Raw genomic sequence first — 14,442 nt, forward strand, 5'->3', positions numbered from 1 at the left:
TTTCCATGTTAATTTCGGGACTGTTATTATTCAGAAAATCCCGGATTCTTAGGTAGACTGGGGGTAACTCGCTTACGGTATGATACTCATAGAGATAAAATATTAACGTGTATCTATATAGGGGGCCCACTTTAAACTCTTTATCCCACCTTAACTTTTGAACCATAACGTCTATAGGCCTGAAAGTGGTGTCTGGGTGCATTAAATGATGCTTAGTCTATCTTAGTCATCTGGGTGCTTAGTCTATCATTCTATAGACTAAGCGATAAGACTGCTTATAGCTCGACTTAGCGGGAACTTCTGCAATTAGCATTCTTATCTCCACTTTCATGATTATGAAATTTGCACCACTTTCATGACTAAAGATGCCGTCATTCAGAAATTAAGATTGGGCATAAAGGATAGCTAGCTAGTACCCTTTATACAGAAAACGCTTTTTTTCCAATAATTCTTCTTCTTTTCTTTCATTCACTTGCTTCTCTTTCTCTGTTTTTGAACTGTGCTAAATATACACAAAAACTAATCCAAAATGCTTATGTAAACCGAACTCGTATGTCTGCGATATCAAACTAACAGGCTTTAGTAATTTACTGATTCCCACATTGTCTGCAGAATCAATATTTAAGAAATATTTTTTCTATTTCTCTTTAATTTTATTGCCAAATGTATTCCTGTAATACATTTTATCATAAAATATTTGCTGCTATTTAAACAAAAAAGGGGACTAAAAGAACTGTGAAATGCGTCTTCTTCACCATTACAGTATAAACCACCTGGCATAAATAAAGCATAAAAATAAAGTTAACCACTATTAAAAAAGTGACAATACACTAATATAAATATCACTAAAGAACCTTTTAAAAGATAAGTTATTAACATTACATAACATCCGATTATTACAAGTTCTTTTGATGCTAAGGTAGCAATAGGTTATATACATCGCCACTGATGCAAAAACTTATTGAAGCAAATATTAATATATATTTAATGACTGTTCATAATGAGAAAATTTAAACATTGAAATAGTATAGGGATTTGAACACAAAAAGATGAACCTTTCTTATTTTACGACGTTTGCAGTCTCGAAAATTGGAATCATAATAAAGTATGAATTTTTATTTGCATATTGGAGAAATCACTTTCTCTTAACATTTTTTCGTAAGTTTCTCATTATAAATCATACGAGTATTCTTGTGTCTGAGAAGTAAAGGAAATTTTAAGTAAGAGATTTAATACCCTTCCTTTTGAAACAGTTGAAACCCTTTCTAAATTAAACAATGGCATTTCAATACTAAATTTTGATTTTTTTTTCCTCCATAAACTGCAATCAACCAAATTGAATAATGATTAATGTACTAACCATTTACTGAAGCTTGCACAATCGGACCAAAAAAACAAACAAAACATGCACACTATCCTATATTTCAATCAGTTTGACATGGTTACTTGAAATAATATTAATATATTTGTGCCAGATGGTTTAGAAGAAGAAAAGAAAATCGATTCTTGATGAAGTTGACTTTAAATGAAGATGTAGAAGGCGTATCTTTCTTTTTCTCTCTTGTCAGATGTATTCTTTTATGGGCGTCTTGTTTTTCAGCTCACCTACCGCCAGTTTACGCTTTCCGCTCCACTCCCGTTTTCGGAAGTGGAGCATCTCACGATTTCTGTATGTTCTTGTGACCGAATGACTTCCAGGAGCTCTCATACTGAATCTCTCAAGCATTCAAATGGAGTGACGGATGAAAGACGCTCGCCTGTTTTCCTTTCTTAAAGCTTACCTATCGCAGACAGATGCCGTGTGCGTCTTCCCAGGATCTCCTCGTTCATAGAGATGAAGTACTAATCTGAGATTAGTGCTTTTCGATTTTTATATGCGAATCTGAACTATTGTTGGGAAAAAAAACGATACTTTTTTTTCTTATTTAGTTATATTAATGTCTCGTTTAAAGCTCACGTCGACTATTTAGTGATAAACTTTTATGTTTAACATCAAAATATTTATGGGCTGCTATGTTATCTTAAATCGCGACATCCAAGAATGAAGTTGGACAAACGTTGCACAGAGAAATCCTTTCATTTTCATTATACTAATTATCTTATAAAAAATGATATTCGAACATCTATACCGTAACATCAATGTATGATTATGTTTCAAGATTGATCCATCTGCCCTTATAACATTTTTAAGAATTTTCTATTAATTATATTGAAGAGATATCTTGCACATACAAAATATATTTAATACCATTGCAATGAGCTTGCACGATCCTTAAAATGTTAAAAAGTATTGATATAAGGTATAATTAAAAGCATTTTTAAAAACTCATAAAAATTCAGAAGAAATATACAGGTATAAAATTAATGTTAATGTTAGTTTTTTTTATATATTTTTTTTAAGTTGCGCAAAAAATGTGCATCATGTTCCAAAGTTAATAAACATTAGCACGTGAACAAATTTTTTATTAAAAATCTATTTAAAATTTTTAAAGCTCCCGAGTTTGCTTTTATCACTAAAGAAATAATGTATAAAATTTGGTGTTCAAAGTCTAATGGTCTGCCCCATTTTCAATGATTTATGCATAATGCAACATGCAACTATTTATAAATGCTGTATGAATTTACAAATTGTACACGTCTTGTAAACATTATAATAACTAAAATCTTTAAGACACCCAAATAATAATGCAGATACTTCTAGTATTTGATCAACGAAAATGCCTCAGAAGTTATCGCTAACTTACACGAAATATTGCTCGGAAGTTAAAGAGAAATGACCTACAGGAAACATAGCTTGATAAACTGAACCTTTGATAAATTGAGCCAGGTAATTCATTTTCATTAACACTGAAATTAAACCATTTGACAAGGGCTATCTGACATTAGTATTTGTTCGATTTGACATTAGTATTTGTTTATTCTTCTTATGTTTTGCGCTATATTAGACATAAATAACTAAATAGTTTTCATGCAAATTTTTTGTACAATGAAGAAGTGACCTTTGCTCACCTGAAAAAATGATTTTTAAATATTTCCCTAGCTCTGTAGAAGCGCTCCTTGTCGAGCCAGGGGGGTGGTTGATCGGCGGGGCTTTCGCAGTCCCCCCTCACCTCTGCCCCCTCTCGAAGTTCTTCCAGTTTCCCGACGACTGCATCCGGCTCCTCTGGTTTGGCATTCGGTGACATGGCGTTGCTCGGTAATCCGGCACTCGGCTTCTCGGTGTTATCCAGGTCTTCGATCGGGAGCTGTGGGTGGCAGGAAGGTATGCTAATCACTTTATACCTTAAAAGAAACGAAATACGAAGGAATTATTACATAGTTTTCAATGAAAATAAATTCTGTTCAGTATTCCGACAGTAAATCATTTACAGAATTAAAATGATATATGAAGTATTGATAATACTAATTGATGACCTTTTATCAAATAGCAGGTGTCAGCATTTATACCTGCGCTATATATATGCACAGTTATGGCTTCCTCATTGTATTGAGATTAAAAGATTAGTAAGTACATTCACATAAGAAAGAGCCTGCATACAGATTACAATTCTGAAGAACAATCCGATGTTCGACGATTTAAAGGAATCTAATGAATTTGAATGATGACCTCCAGAACATCCGCTTTATATCCCTAACATAGCCTCAGACTGTTACCTCCACACTATTAACTGGCCTTGAGGGTATTTTCAGTCGGGTTCTGAATTTGAGGTACTCATGGGCTGCACGACCCCGCAGAATTTCCTCTAACATTTGTTGAGGCACTAATAAAGGAAAACCGGATAAATGTATATCAATGTAAAAATGGGTACATTCTGATGATTTGAATATTTTTTGATGAATACTTTTATTTGAAGAAAAAACTTTCCAGTGAATATAACAGCGCTTATTTCTAGATATTCATAATTAATTATTTTATAATACTGCTAGTATAATAATAATGTAAACTTTTTCTTAAAAAAACTGGAGTAATCAGAAATAATGATTATAGTGTCTCTAAAACCAGTGTTTTTTAAATTTAGTTTATTCTCAGTCTTGTTCTCAAACATACAGAAAAAGACAGAACGATTGAAATATCAAGATTTTCAATCGCTGATTTCGTTTAATTTTAACACCATAAAAATTAAACGGATCCATTGCCTTTCATGAAAAATCTGTAACTTCATTTTATTAATTTATATCAAAAACTCTTTAAAGCATTTGAAAATTTCTTATGATTTAACTTTTTTTTTGCTCTATATGACCTTTTTGTAAAGATGGAATGCTATTTTTCACTCACTTCATGATGAAAATAAAATTCTGAAAATTTGTTCAGTTACTTGCTTCTAATGACAATACAAAACTGTAATAGCTTGAGAACTCTTAATTATCAATTAATATATCAATTTAAGGAAATATTAATTTCATACATGAACCCCCATTTCGTTTTCAATTTAAAAAATGATAATTTTTGGATTTTAAAAAAATTGTAATCAAGAATAAGAAAATATAATCAAGCCTAAAAAGAATACAATAACAAAAAAAAAAAAATTAAAAAAAATTCACTTATTTTTATTAATGCTGTAAAAAGTTATGTTGACAATAATAGAAAAAGTAACATTATAAAGACACAATGAACATAATGAGAAATTCCTAAACCTGTCTTTTAAATAAAAATGCGATTAAAATTTCTATTTACTTAGAATATTTTTTTCAGAAACTGAAGCTTTAACAGTTATGTTATGAATCAATATTTTGTATAAAAAATTAATCAGGATAAAAAATTTAGATGAAAATTAAAATATTTACTTTTAAAATTAGAATTATTCACTAAAGAGAACTCGATTATATAATGGAATATTAAAAGCATAGATTGTGTAAAAATTGGAATAATTATACTTCGGAAACAAGAACATCAACAGAAGGTTATTTTCTCCAATATGAAATTTGATAAATTTGTTTAGATTATGGGTGGAAACTTCAAGAAATCCTATCGGTGTATCAACTTGTTTGCTTACCAAATTTGCTATACTGTAGATTCGATTCTTTGATAAGGTTTGGATACTAAGCAAATGTAAAAATCCGAGTTCTGTTATCAAGTAGATTGAAACAGGAAGATAGCACCAGCTTTAAGTTCTATTGTTTAAATAATATAATAAAGATTAGAGATTAATTGCTATCAAAAGCAATTTTAACTGTGCATTTAAAAACAAAAAACATTTTTAACAAGAAAAATCGCCGGAGAGACGATAAAAAACGATAGGAGAAACATATAAAACCATAAAGTCTCAGTAAATATAAGGAATTCTTAACAATTCTAAATTTTCATTAAATAAATAATAAAATACGTTGTAAATGAGATGATTCCTTTAATCTAGTTAAAGCATTTCTATATATACTTCACTCTTTTTGTAATTTATGTTTGAGCTATCTTATTTTTGAAAACAAAAATCTTTTTAACTGATAAAAATATTCTAACTTTTTTTTTTATAAATGTATTTTATTTCGTTTTAGTTACGTTCCCCCCCCCCTTACGTTTTCCATTAACCGATGCATACAATTTATTTTTTTACAATCGTTGGGAAAAAAAATGAATACCGAAGCAATTGCATGTATTTTTGTTACGTAACGAGCGGAAATAAATTGCTTTTAAAATTTCATCATTTCGCGAGGAGGACAAATATTCTATTGTGCTTTCAACATTTTATAGCTCATTTGTTCTTTTTAAACTTAAAATCGTTGAAATTTTTCGTTTATATTCGCGCAAGCGCACAAAGAATTTTATTTTCTAATGTTCCTGAAATTAGTAGATAAAACACTTATATTTATAGAACAACTAAAAACTTTCTTCCAAGGTTAAACATTTATCAAATATTTTAACTTCCACCGCCACTAAATTATTTATTTGTATGAACTATAAAAAAATTTCATATACAATTCCGTTTGACTAATTAGAATATAGATGAGCCGGCGTCCTGGCATAGGGGTAGCGCGTCTTCCCCGTGATCTGGGCGTCCCGGGTTCGAGTCCCGGTTTGGGCATGGTTGTTCTTCTGTTGTTCTATCTGTGAGATGTGTGAATGTGCCCTCCTGTAAAAAGGGGTTGTGCAAGCGAATGAATGATGCGTGAGTGGCAAAGTCGTACTCTTGGCCCTAGTTGGCGCTGCTATAAAAAATAAGAGACGTTCCCCCTCAGGTTTAAATCGCTGTCTTCGTAACAGCGGGCTTGTCAGTGGCAAGTGCCATAAGAAACAAACAAACAGAATATAGATGAAAGACGATTTTAAAGAAGCAATCTAAGAGATCAGATTTCAGATCAATTCTCAATTTCTTAATAAAAAACATTCACTAAAAAATTAACTTAAAACATAAATTTCAGTAAAATTCTTTAAAAATGCGTTAAACACACTAAGATTAAGGTAACGTGAAATGCAATGTCATTTATAAAAAAGAAAAAGAAAAACTTTTTGGCGGAAAATTGTGATTTTTTTAAAGCACTTTCTTATATATAGATTAAAAGTTTTTAAACACATAAAATATAGGTTGCTTTCAATTTCAGAGCATTATTTCGAAAATAAGGCAAAAAATATTTTAAAATGATGATACTTTCATTTCCAAATCTGTTTAATGGGTTGATATATACTAGTTAAAACCTGTTTAAAAGCTTGGAAATACATATTGATTTGCTAGACGAGACGGGGGAAAAGCAATAATAGCAATGAAATGCGATTAGTTTTGCCATGGTAGTGAAATGGTATCTATCTTCGAATGAGGACGTTGTACGTTTATGGGTTAAACTGCAGTTCTTGCATATGTGTTAAGTAATGTGCCAGAATAGAAAAAAATACTTCTGATTACTTTCTGTGGCAGTCCATTACAATTGCCTGAATGGAACGACTGATCGGTATCCCGAAAGGTCGGCAATTCTAAATTTCTCTTTACTTCAAGCAGGATCCGCTATCTTAGTATAGGTAGTATCTTAGTATATAAGTAGTGATTAATCCTCCAAGTGCATATTTCCAGTAATCTCAGAAGATTAAAATAAAAATAAAGTGAGATAAACTGTGCAGAAAAGGTTTATTATCGGACAAATTATATTAAAAATATCGAGGTAAGTGGAAGGGAAGCGGTCGATGCAATTTATTATTTCACAGACAAAAAGTGTTTAATATTAATATATGAATGAACAATTTTCTAAATTTGTGATATTGTTGTTCGATTTCTAAATACAGTTACAAGCTTTCTGAGAAAAAATAACAGCATATTATAAGCATTTAAAGTTCTATAATGCATAATTTCCAAGCTTCGTAATGCAAAGAATGATTAAAAATGAAAAAAAACAGTATTGAACTAAAAGAAAAGGCTTATTTATCGAACAAATTGTATTTTAAAAAAAGTGTGATAGAAAACCTTCAACGCTATTTATTATTTCATACACCCAAAAAAAATGTTTAACCTCTAAACATGAGTATGTGCAAGTGCGCCTATTAGTTTGAGTGCGTGTTACTGCTCTAAGGGCCAGACTATTTGACCTAAAAGCTACCAAATATGGCAGGTGTATTTTAGAGGGTGGAAATGTTTATCTTCTTGAAATTTTAATTTAGATTCCAATTAATTAAAAATAAGAAAAATTTTGGCACTTTTTCGCGATAACTGCCAAAAATATTGCAGCATAAATATGATTTTTATCATTTTAAAATTCAAAAAAATTATCTTCTGTTTATTGTTGAAGGGAAACTCAAATTTTTTCATTGTTGCTACAGATATTTCCTCCTGAATTTTTCTCCCATTGTTGATATTTAAGTTATGAAGATATGGTTTATTTTTTCCCCGATGAATTAATTATCCTTTTTACTTTTCGTATACGAAATAAAGAGAAAATATTGTAATTGTCAAAAAATTCGGAATCAAGATTTTGACGAATTTCAGAGTTTTAGATTTTCCTAGGGTGGAAAAACACATTTCCGGCATTATGCATATCTGTTTGTTTGTGTGTATGTGACAAAGATAGCTCAAAAATGCTTTCAGGTAGATGGATAAAATTTGGTATACAACAAATTTGTAAATTTCTCTCATATTTTCTCAAAATCCGTTCAGAATAAGTCTATCTATCCGTGTCTGTTCTTATATAAATTAGCAAGATAACTATAAAACGAAGATTCGGTACACAGATTTAACATGTACAGTGTGGACATCCATCAAACTTCGGGCAAAATCCAACAATCGTTTTTCCGTTTTAGAAACATGTAAACGTGAAGTCAAATACGCAATGACTTAAAGGGCCGCGGTGGCCTGGTGGTATGGTCTCGGCTCTTGTGCCGTGGGTTTCAGGTTCGAGACCCGATTCCCCCGAAGAACCCTCGTGTAAGGGGGTGTGTTGCAAGCTAAATCCATCAAGGCCAAACGTCCTCTCGCTGGTGTGGCGTGGCGTGCTGTGGAAAGGGGGGTGCCAGCTCAGGTGTCGTCCTCGTCCTCTGACTGCGGTTCAAAATGACGAGGTCCCTCCCAAAATAGCCCTAGTGTTGCTTAAAACGGGACGTTAATATAACTAATCAGCAATGACTTATCTAACTAGCAGTTAGAATGTAATTTTGTGAACACGAGCGTAGTTCTATGTCAAATTATAGTTTTAACCGGGTGGGAAAAACGCGCCTAAAACCAAAATCTAGGGATTAACTGCCAAAAAAAACTTGTGATACAGAATAGATTCAATAAAAATACTAAATTTATGGAAGGTTAATATTTCATAACTATTTCACACCAGTGCCATGCAAAGCTTTATTCGAGAGTGAACGAGAAAGTTTGCTGGAAACCACTTCCACTTTTAACAACCATTTTTAAATTTTACTGCATTTACAACTAAAGCTCCAAGGTACGAAGGGAAGGGCTAAATTATGCAACGATGAAAATTTTTTAAGTGATCCATTTATTAATACGTTTAGAAAGAAAGCTTTTCTATTAATTGAAATTAAATCGCTTCAGCTCCATATTAAAGTTCAAATGTTAAGACAGACGATATAAAATTAGGGGGGTGTATAACATAATGAACAGACCGGTGTTAAACTTCTACTTTAGTATGCAGAATATGTATATCGAAATTTGGAGTTTAAAAAGACTTCGAAAGCCGGTAAGATCAGGCTTCAAAAAGTATTTAATCGAAAATTGTGATAAACCATCAATTACAGCGCCCTATCTAATCGCCAAAGACGGCTAGTGTTAACATATAAATTAGCAACAATTTTACTGTAATTGTGCCGAAATTATTCGGGTTTTTCCTCTATATATAATGAAATAAAGGATTTTGTGGGGGAAATGACATTGCTTAAAAAGCTAAAAAATTGCTTAATGGAATTTCTTTTTTCTTCATGTACAGAGCTGCATAATTCTAAAATTTCGTAATATAAATATGGAAATGCATAAACTCTGCATGAAAAATCATAGAGTGTATAAATTTTGACTTATTTTAATGAATAGTCGTCATGTAATCTTTTTTTGTGGTTACATGACGACTATTAGTGAATGTCCTAGTAAATCTAAATTGTATTCGAAAAGTGAATATGAAATATGCACAAATGTTCCATTTTCCTGTATTTTAAGGCATATTCGTTCATTCCAGAAAGATATCGATTATATGCACTAGGCTTGCGCATACTATAAATATTCGGTGGAATAACATCACAAATTAACTTCGATTGTTTAATGTTGTGTTTCTTATCTATAAAATCAAAGTCATTTCGATTTTATAGATTAGGAGGAGATCGATCTTATGCGAATTAGAAATTTCAAACAGACACTTAAATACTAAATTTTTAACAGATGATTGCCATTAAACTGACAAGTGTGATTCATATCTATTATCTATTTAGAGAATTCTTTTTTTTTTATTATTAAGAGATGGAATTATCTAATTAGATAAAAGATTGGAATCACAGGCGTATTTAGTTTAATTTTAAATTTATCTGGCCGTTTAGGTGCAACTCGATTGCTTGCCCAATTTTGAATTGAAGTCTAAATACGAGGATCCTATCTGGATCGGCAATTCTCTCCGAATTTCCGCTCAGTACGAACGAGAGGACATCCAAACAGATTTAGTATGCAGCTAATTCACTTTTACGGTAGTTCTCAAGCAGAATTATATTTCGAGTCAAGAACTCCTGGGCGCCGAAACCGACATCTTACCGCTAGACAACTACGGCACCAATTAGACAGTGAACATGTTAAAAATATTTTTGTTTTTGCAGAAATATGCTATGTTTTCTTAAAAATATGCTAAGCAGATTTGATTTTTATCGATTAATCTTCTTAGCATCAATCAGCGTATTAACAACCATTTGCATATTAAGATTTACATTTCATATGCAATTTCTTAATACGCTTTCGAGGTTAGTTTCTGATCAAGATCATTCAGTTCTAATCTCGCAGAGAACATCTGACCCAAATTTGGATGCATTATAACAACAAATTTTAATTAATAAATTGTTTTAAAGTAACACTGTAAAAATAAAGTTTAATAATCCTATATTCTTGCCTACATCAAAATAACGAAAAAAATTTATATACATAAGTGAAAGAGAAATTATAAAACATCATTTACTTTGTTTATACGAATTATTACCTTATTCTTTATTCATCAATTTTGTATGAATAAAGAAATCTTTTAATAACACAAGGATCATGTTTGAAAAAAGATTTCATCTGAAATCAATTATTCATTATGTTATAAAATGTTAAATAATATTCCGAAATTTAAAACGATAGTCATTATCAAAGTTGTACTATTTTTTAATAATTTTTTTGTTTTGTTAGTATAAACTTAGTTAGAAAATATTAATCTTTGAATTTTTGTGATCAATTTAAATTGCTATGTTTTTCATTAACCTTAAATCCCATTAATTGAGTTTATGCTATGTTTCAGAAAAAGTAAATCTAAAATTTTAAATAAAATGAAAATAAAATAATTAATAAAATGAAATCTGAAATATACAAACAGTTGAATTCTATATATATATATATACATTTCACATCTATTGGAAGAAAAAAAAGTGAAATATTTCGAAAAACTTTCAAAATTCAATCCAAACAAAAAAATTGTAAAAATAAAATTGCCAGATTTTGAATTTTTCTAAGCTAAAATCAATATAAAAATGCTCATTTTTTTCCCTCATAAGCATCAATAGTTCAATTTTTTTTATTTTCATTGTTTTTGGATGATTGTTGAGGACATTAATTGAAAGCTATGAAAATAAACCAATTGTCATTGATAGCATACTATATTATTTCTATAAAATTTCTAAAAAATTATCTTATCTTCAAAAATCAGTTATTGCTCCTAGTTCTTTGAAGATGAAAAATAATTAATAGTTACTGTCATCGGGTATATAAATTATTCCTCAGTAGATACTTAAAATTCAAGTTACTGAAATATAGAGAATAAAATAATACACAATCACAATAATACTTACACAACGGTCCATTTAACCTTTCATTGGCATTTTCTTATGAATAATTGTAAAAATTAATCTTGTAAAAATTATAAAATTACAAATTGCCACATAGATATGTTTCTTGTTAATGGTAAATGTCAGTAATAATGTGTAAATGAATCGCTTAAGTTTTCATGAAGATGGGTGATATTTTAAGGAAAGATGATTTAAAAAATAATTTGCCAGTCATGCGTAGTTCCCTTTTTCATGATTTTCAATGACAGTAAACGATTTGCTCATTTTTGTGTAAATGATAAAATATACATATTCATTGATGATAAAAAAAATGGAATCCGCTGTTTCTTTGTCTATAAATTTACTACTTAAAAATTTTTTTAAATAATATTAACAAATAAAGTCAAATCAGAAACGGTGAATAATATAAGTACAATCAATAACTGTTAAGATAAATTTATATAGGATTTGTAAAGTTTGGAAGGATTCTCTGTGCATTTTACCATCTTATTCCTGATCATATCATATTTGAAAGCTAACACTGGTTAGTAACGTAAGTGCCAAAAAATTCAAAAATGTTTTAGTTTCCTTTCTTCCTTTTCAGTGTTCCTTTTAAGCATCAAAAGGAACACTGTTTTAGAATGTGATAAAATGTGAAAAATGAGAAGTGGTCTTCTTAGTATTTCAGAACAGAGTTTAAAGAGGTCGCTAGTATGATGTCTCTGCGGTTGAATCGAACAGAAGTTTATGATTTCCAAACCATTTCACTTTTGATATCTACAATGTCATTTACTTACAGTCTTCATTTCAAACAACATTATCCATAGCTTCTAACAGTTAGCTATGATTAATTTTACTAATCTAAGCAAAAACATCTTAGTTATTCTTATAAATACATAACAAACTAGTTATTTATAATCAAAATCGATCACTCGATATCAAAGAATGATTTCGAGCGCCTAAATTTATTAAAACATGCTAATTATCCTCGTTCATTACATTAAATGAGCATTTTGTTCTGAAGAATCTTTTTAGAAAATAATAAAATACTGGTCAAGGGTAATAGATTGCTTTTGCATACATTTATAATAGCAATAATGATTTTTTTGTTAACTATTTTATTATATTAGTAAACATAGTATACATAAATGAAAAGAAACTGAAATTTAAATTCTTTTATCAATTCGATTATTTTACGTTACAGATTTGTCGAATTTTAATATGATAAAAATCTTTAGAAGACTAATAAATTTATACAAGAATATATTACAATCAATACAAATTTAGATGTAAAGATAGCTACGGATATTTTTGTAATAAAACGCAATTTTTTTTTATTTACAAATCTTCTTATTTATGAGCAAAAGTTTTGAAATACTGCAATCAAAGTATCAAAGCAAGGACGGTGATATCAGCGTCTGTGAATTTATCATAATATTAAAGATACATACTTAAAAGTGTAAAAAATTTTTACCTTTAACAAACTTTATTAAAAATATTGGATAATGTCAGAATGTGTGCAAGCTTGCACTCTAGCACTCCACAAGCAAAACAATTTCATCGGATTTGGCATAAATATATTTAGAGGGGTTTCAATTTGTACCTCGGAGCGAATTTTTTAAAAATTTCATTTATAGAAAATCGAGATTTTGGCGCTTTTTTATGATACATTCCGAAGATATTATGACGCAAAAATTATTTTACGCCATTTTAAAATTTAACAATTTCAAATGATTTAAATTTTGTGTTCGTGCGATTTTTTTTTCTGAATTTAAACATTTTTTAAAAATATATTTTAGCAAAATTTTTAATAATGCATTTCATTGTAGTAACGATATTGAAGCTCTATTTATTGTTTTGGCAAATCTTTACTCTTTTTTGTTGTTGTTTTATTTTTATATATTATCTTTTATATATCTATATTATTTATATTATCTGAGTTATTTACATAATTAAACAGAAAGTGACTTTACAGTTCCATGAAAGACACCGCGAAGTTAGAACATATCGTATACGAACAGTTACTTTGCTAATGCACTGTGATATTATGGCGTTTGACTTTTTTTTTTAATTCCATGTATACATAATAAATATAAGTAAAGTTATTAAAATAAAAGGGGTTAAATGCCTATCAAAACTTGTTATTAAAATTATTTTGCTGCGATAAATACAAGCTTCAAGTTATACATAATCTATTTAACTGGTGTTAACTATAGTCAATATTCCCGGCAAACCGACTGGTCGTCAAAGACACCTAATCTAAAGAATATTTGTACTTAAAATGATCTATTGCAAATGTTTCCTGTTTACACATGATAAGCATTTAAATGTTTGAAAGGAAATTCATAATTAACTGACAAAACTTAGCAACAGACTTTAATATTCCTTAAAAAGGTAATACAAATATTAAAGCATATAAAATAACATTTAAAATGTTTAATTTAATTGAGATCAATAGAATAAGAAAAAAATGTAACAAAATAAATAATTCAAAAATATTCAAATTTTTGTAATTTTTTAAAATTGCTATAAAAACAAGAAATAAGAAAACTTCTGGTAGGAAAAATTAAGAAATTCTTTAATGTTTAAATTATAAACTTTGTAATACGCAGTTTAGTGACGATATGCAAGAATGAATAATGTAAATAAAAGCAAGTATGAAACAATGAAATTCAGCGCTAATTATACTTTATATAATACACAAACAGAAGAATACCTGTTTCCAAAAATAGCCAAATAAAGTATTTCTTCTATGAAATAGCAAGATATATAACACTGCGTCCATAGAAGACCAAAGTGTGAAGTGCTTTACGAGGCGAGAGATAAAAGTGTTATGCTGATCAATTGTCCTGCAGTCCAGTGTTGTTTCAAGAAGGACATGGCCATTGTTTCGAGACTTGCTATACCGAGGGACAGTTACGTATTTCAAGGAGACGACAAAGTTTTATGCCTCTCAGGAATACCCGTCACCCTCATAATACCCATCACTTTTAGGAAGTATGAAACTTCACTCATTCTTTAGCGAAGGA

General features: G+C 29.7%; 1 protein-coding gene across 3 annotated transcripts in view; it reads right to left on the reverse strand.

Moving 5' to 3' along the window:
* The window catches only part of LOC129981756 (uncharacterized), a 71,167-nt gene that overhangs the window by 5,650 nt on the left and 51,075 nt on the right, over positions 1 to 14,442 (reverse strand). For all 3 annotated transcript variants that reach the window (XM_056092745.1, XM_056092753.1, XM_056092762.1), the window contains one exon: positions 3,010 to 3,282. In XM_056092745.1, the coding sequence (XP_055948720.1) occupies positions 3,010 to 3,282 (273 nt within the window). The remainder of the gene's footprint in view (positions 1 to 3,009; positions 3,283 to 14,442) is intronic.

This window comes from Argiope bruennichi, chromosome 1 (assembly GCF_947563725.1).
Source record: "Argiope bruennichi chromosome 1, qqArgBrue1.1, whole genome shotgun sequence".
NCBI lineage: Eukaryota > Metazoa > Arthropoda > Arachnida > Araneae > Araneidae > Argiope > Argiope bruennichi.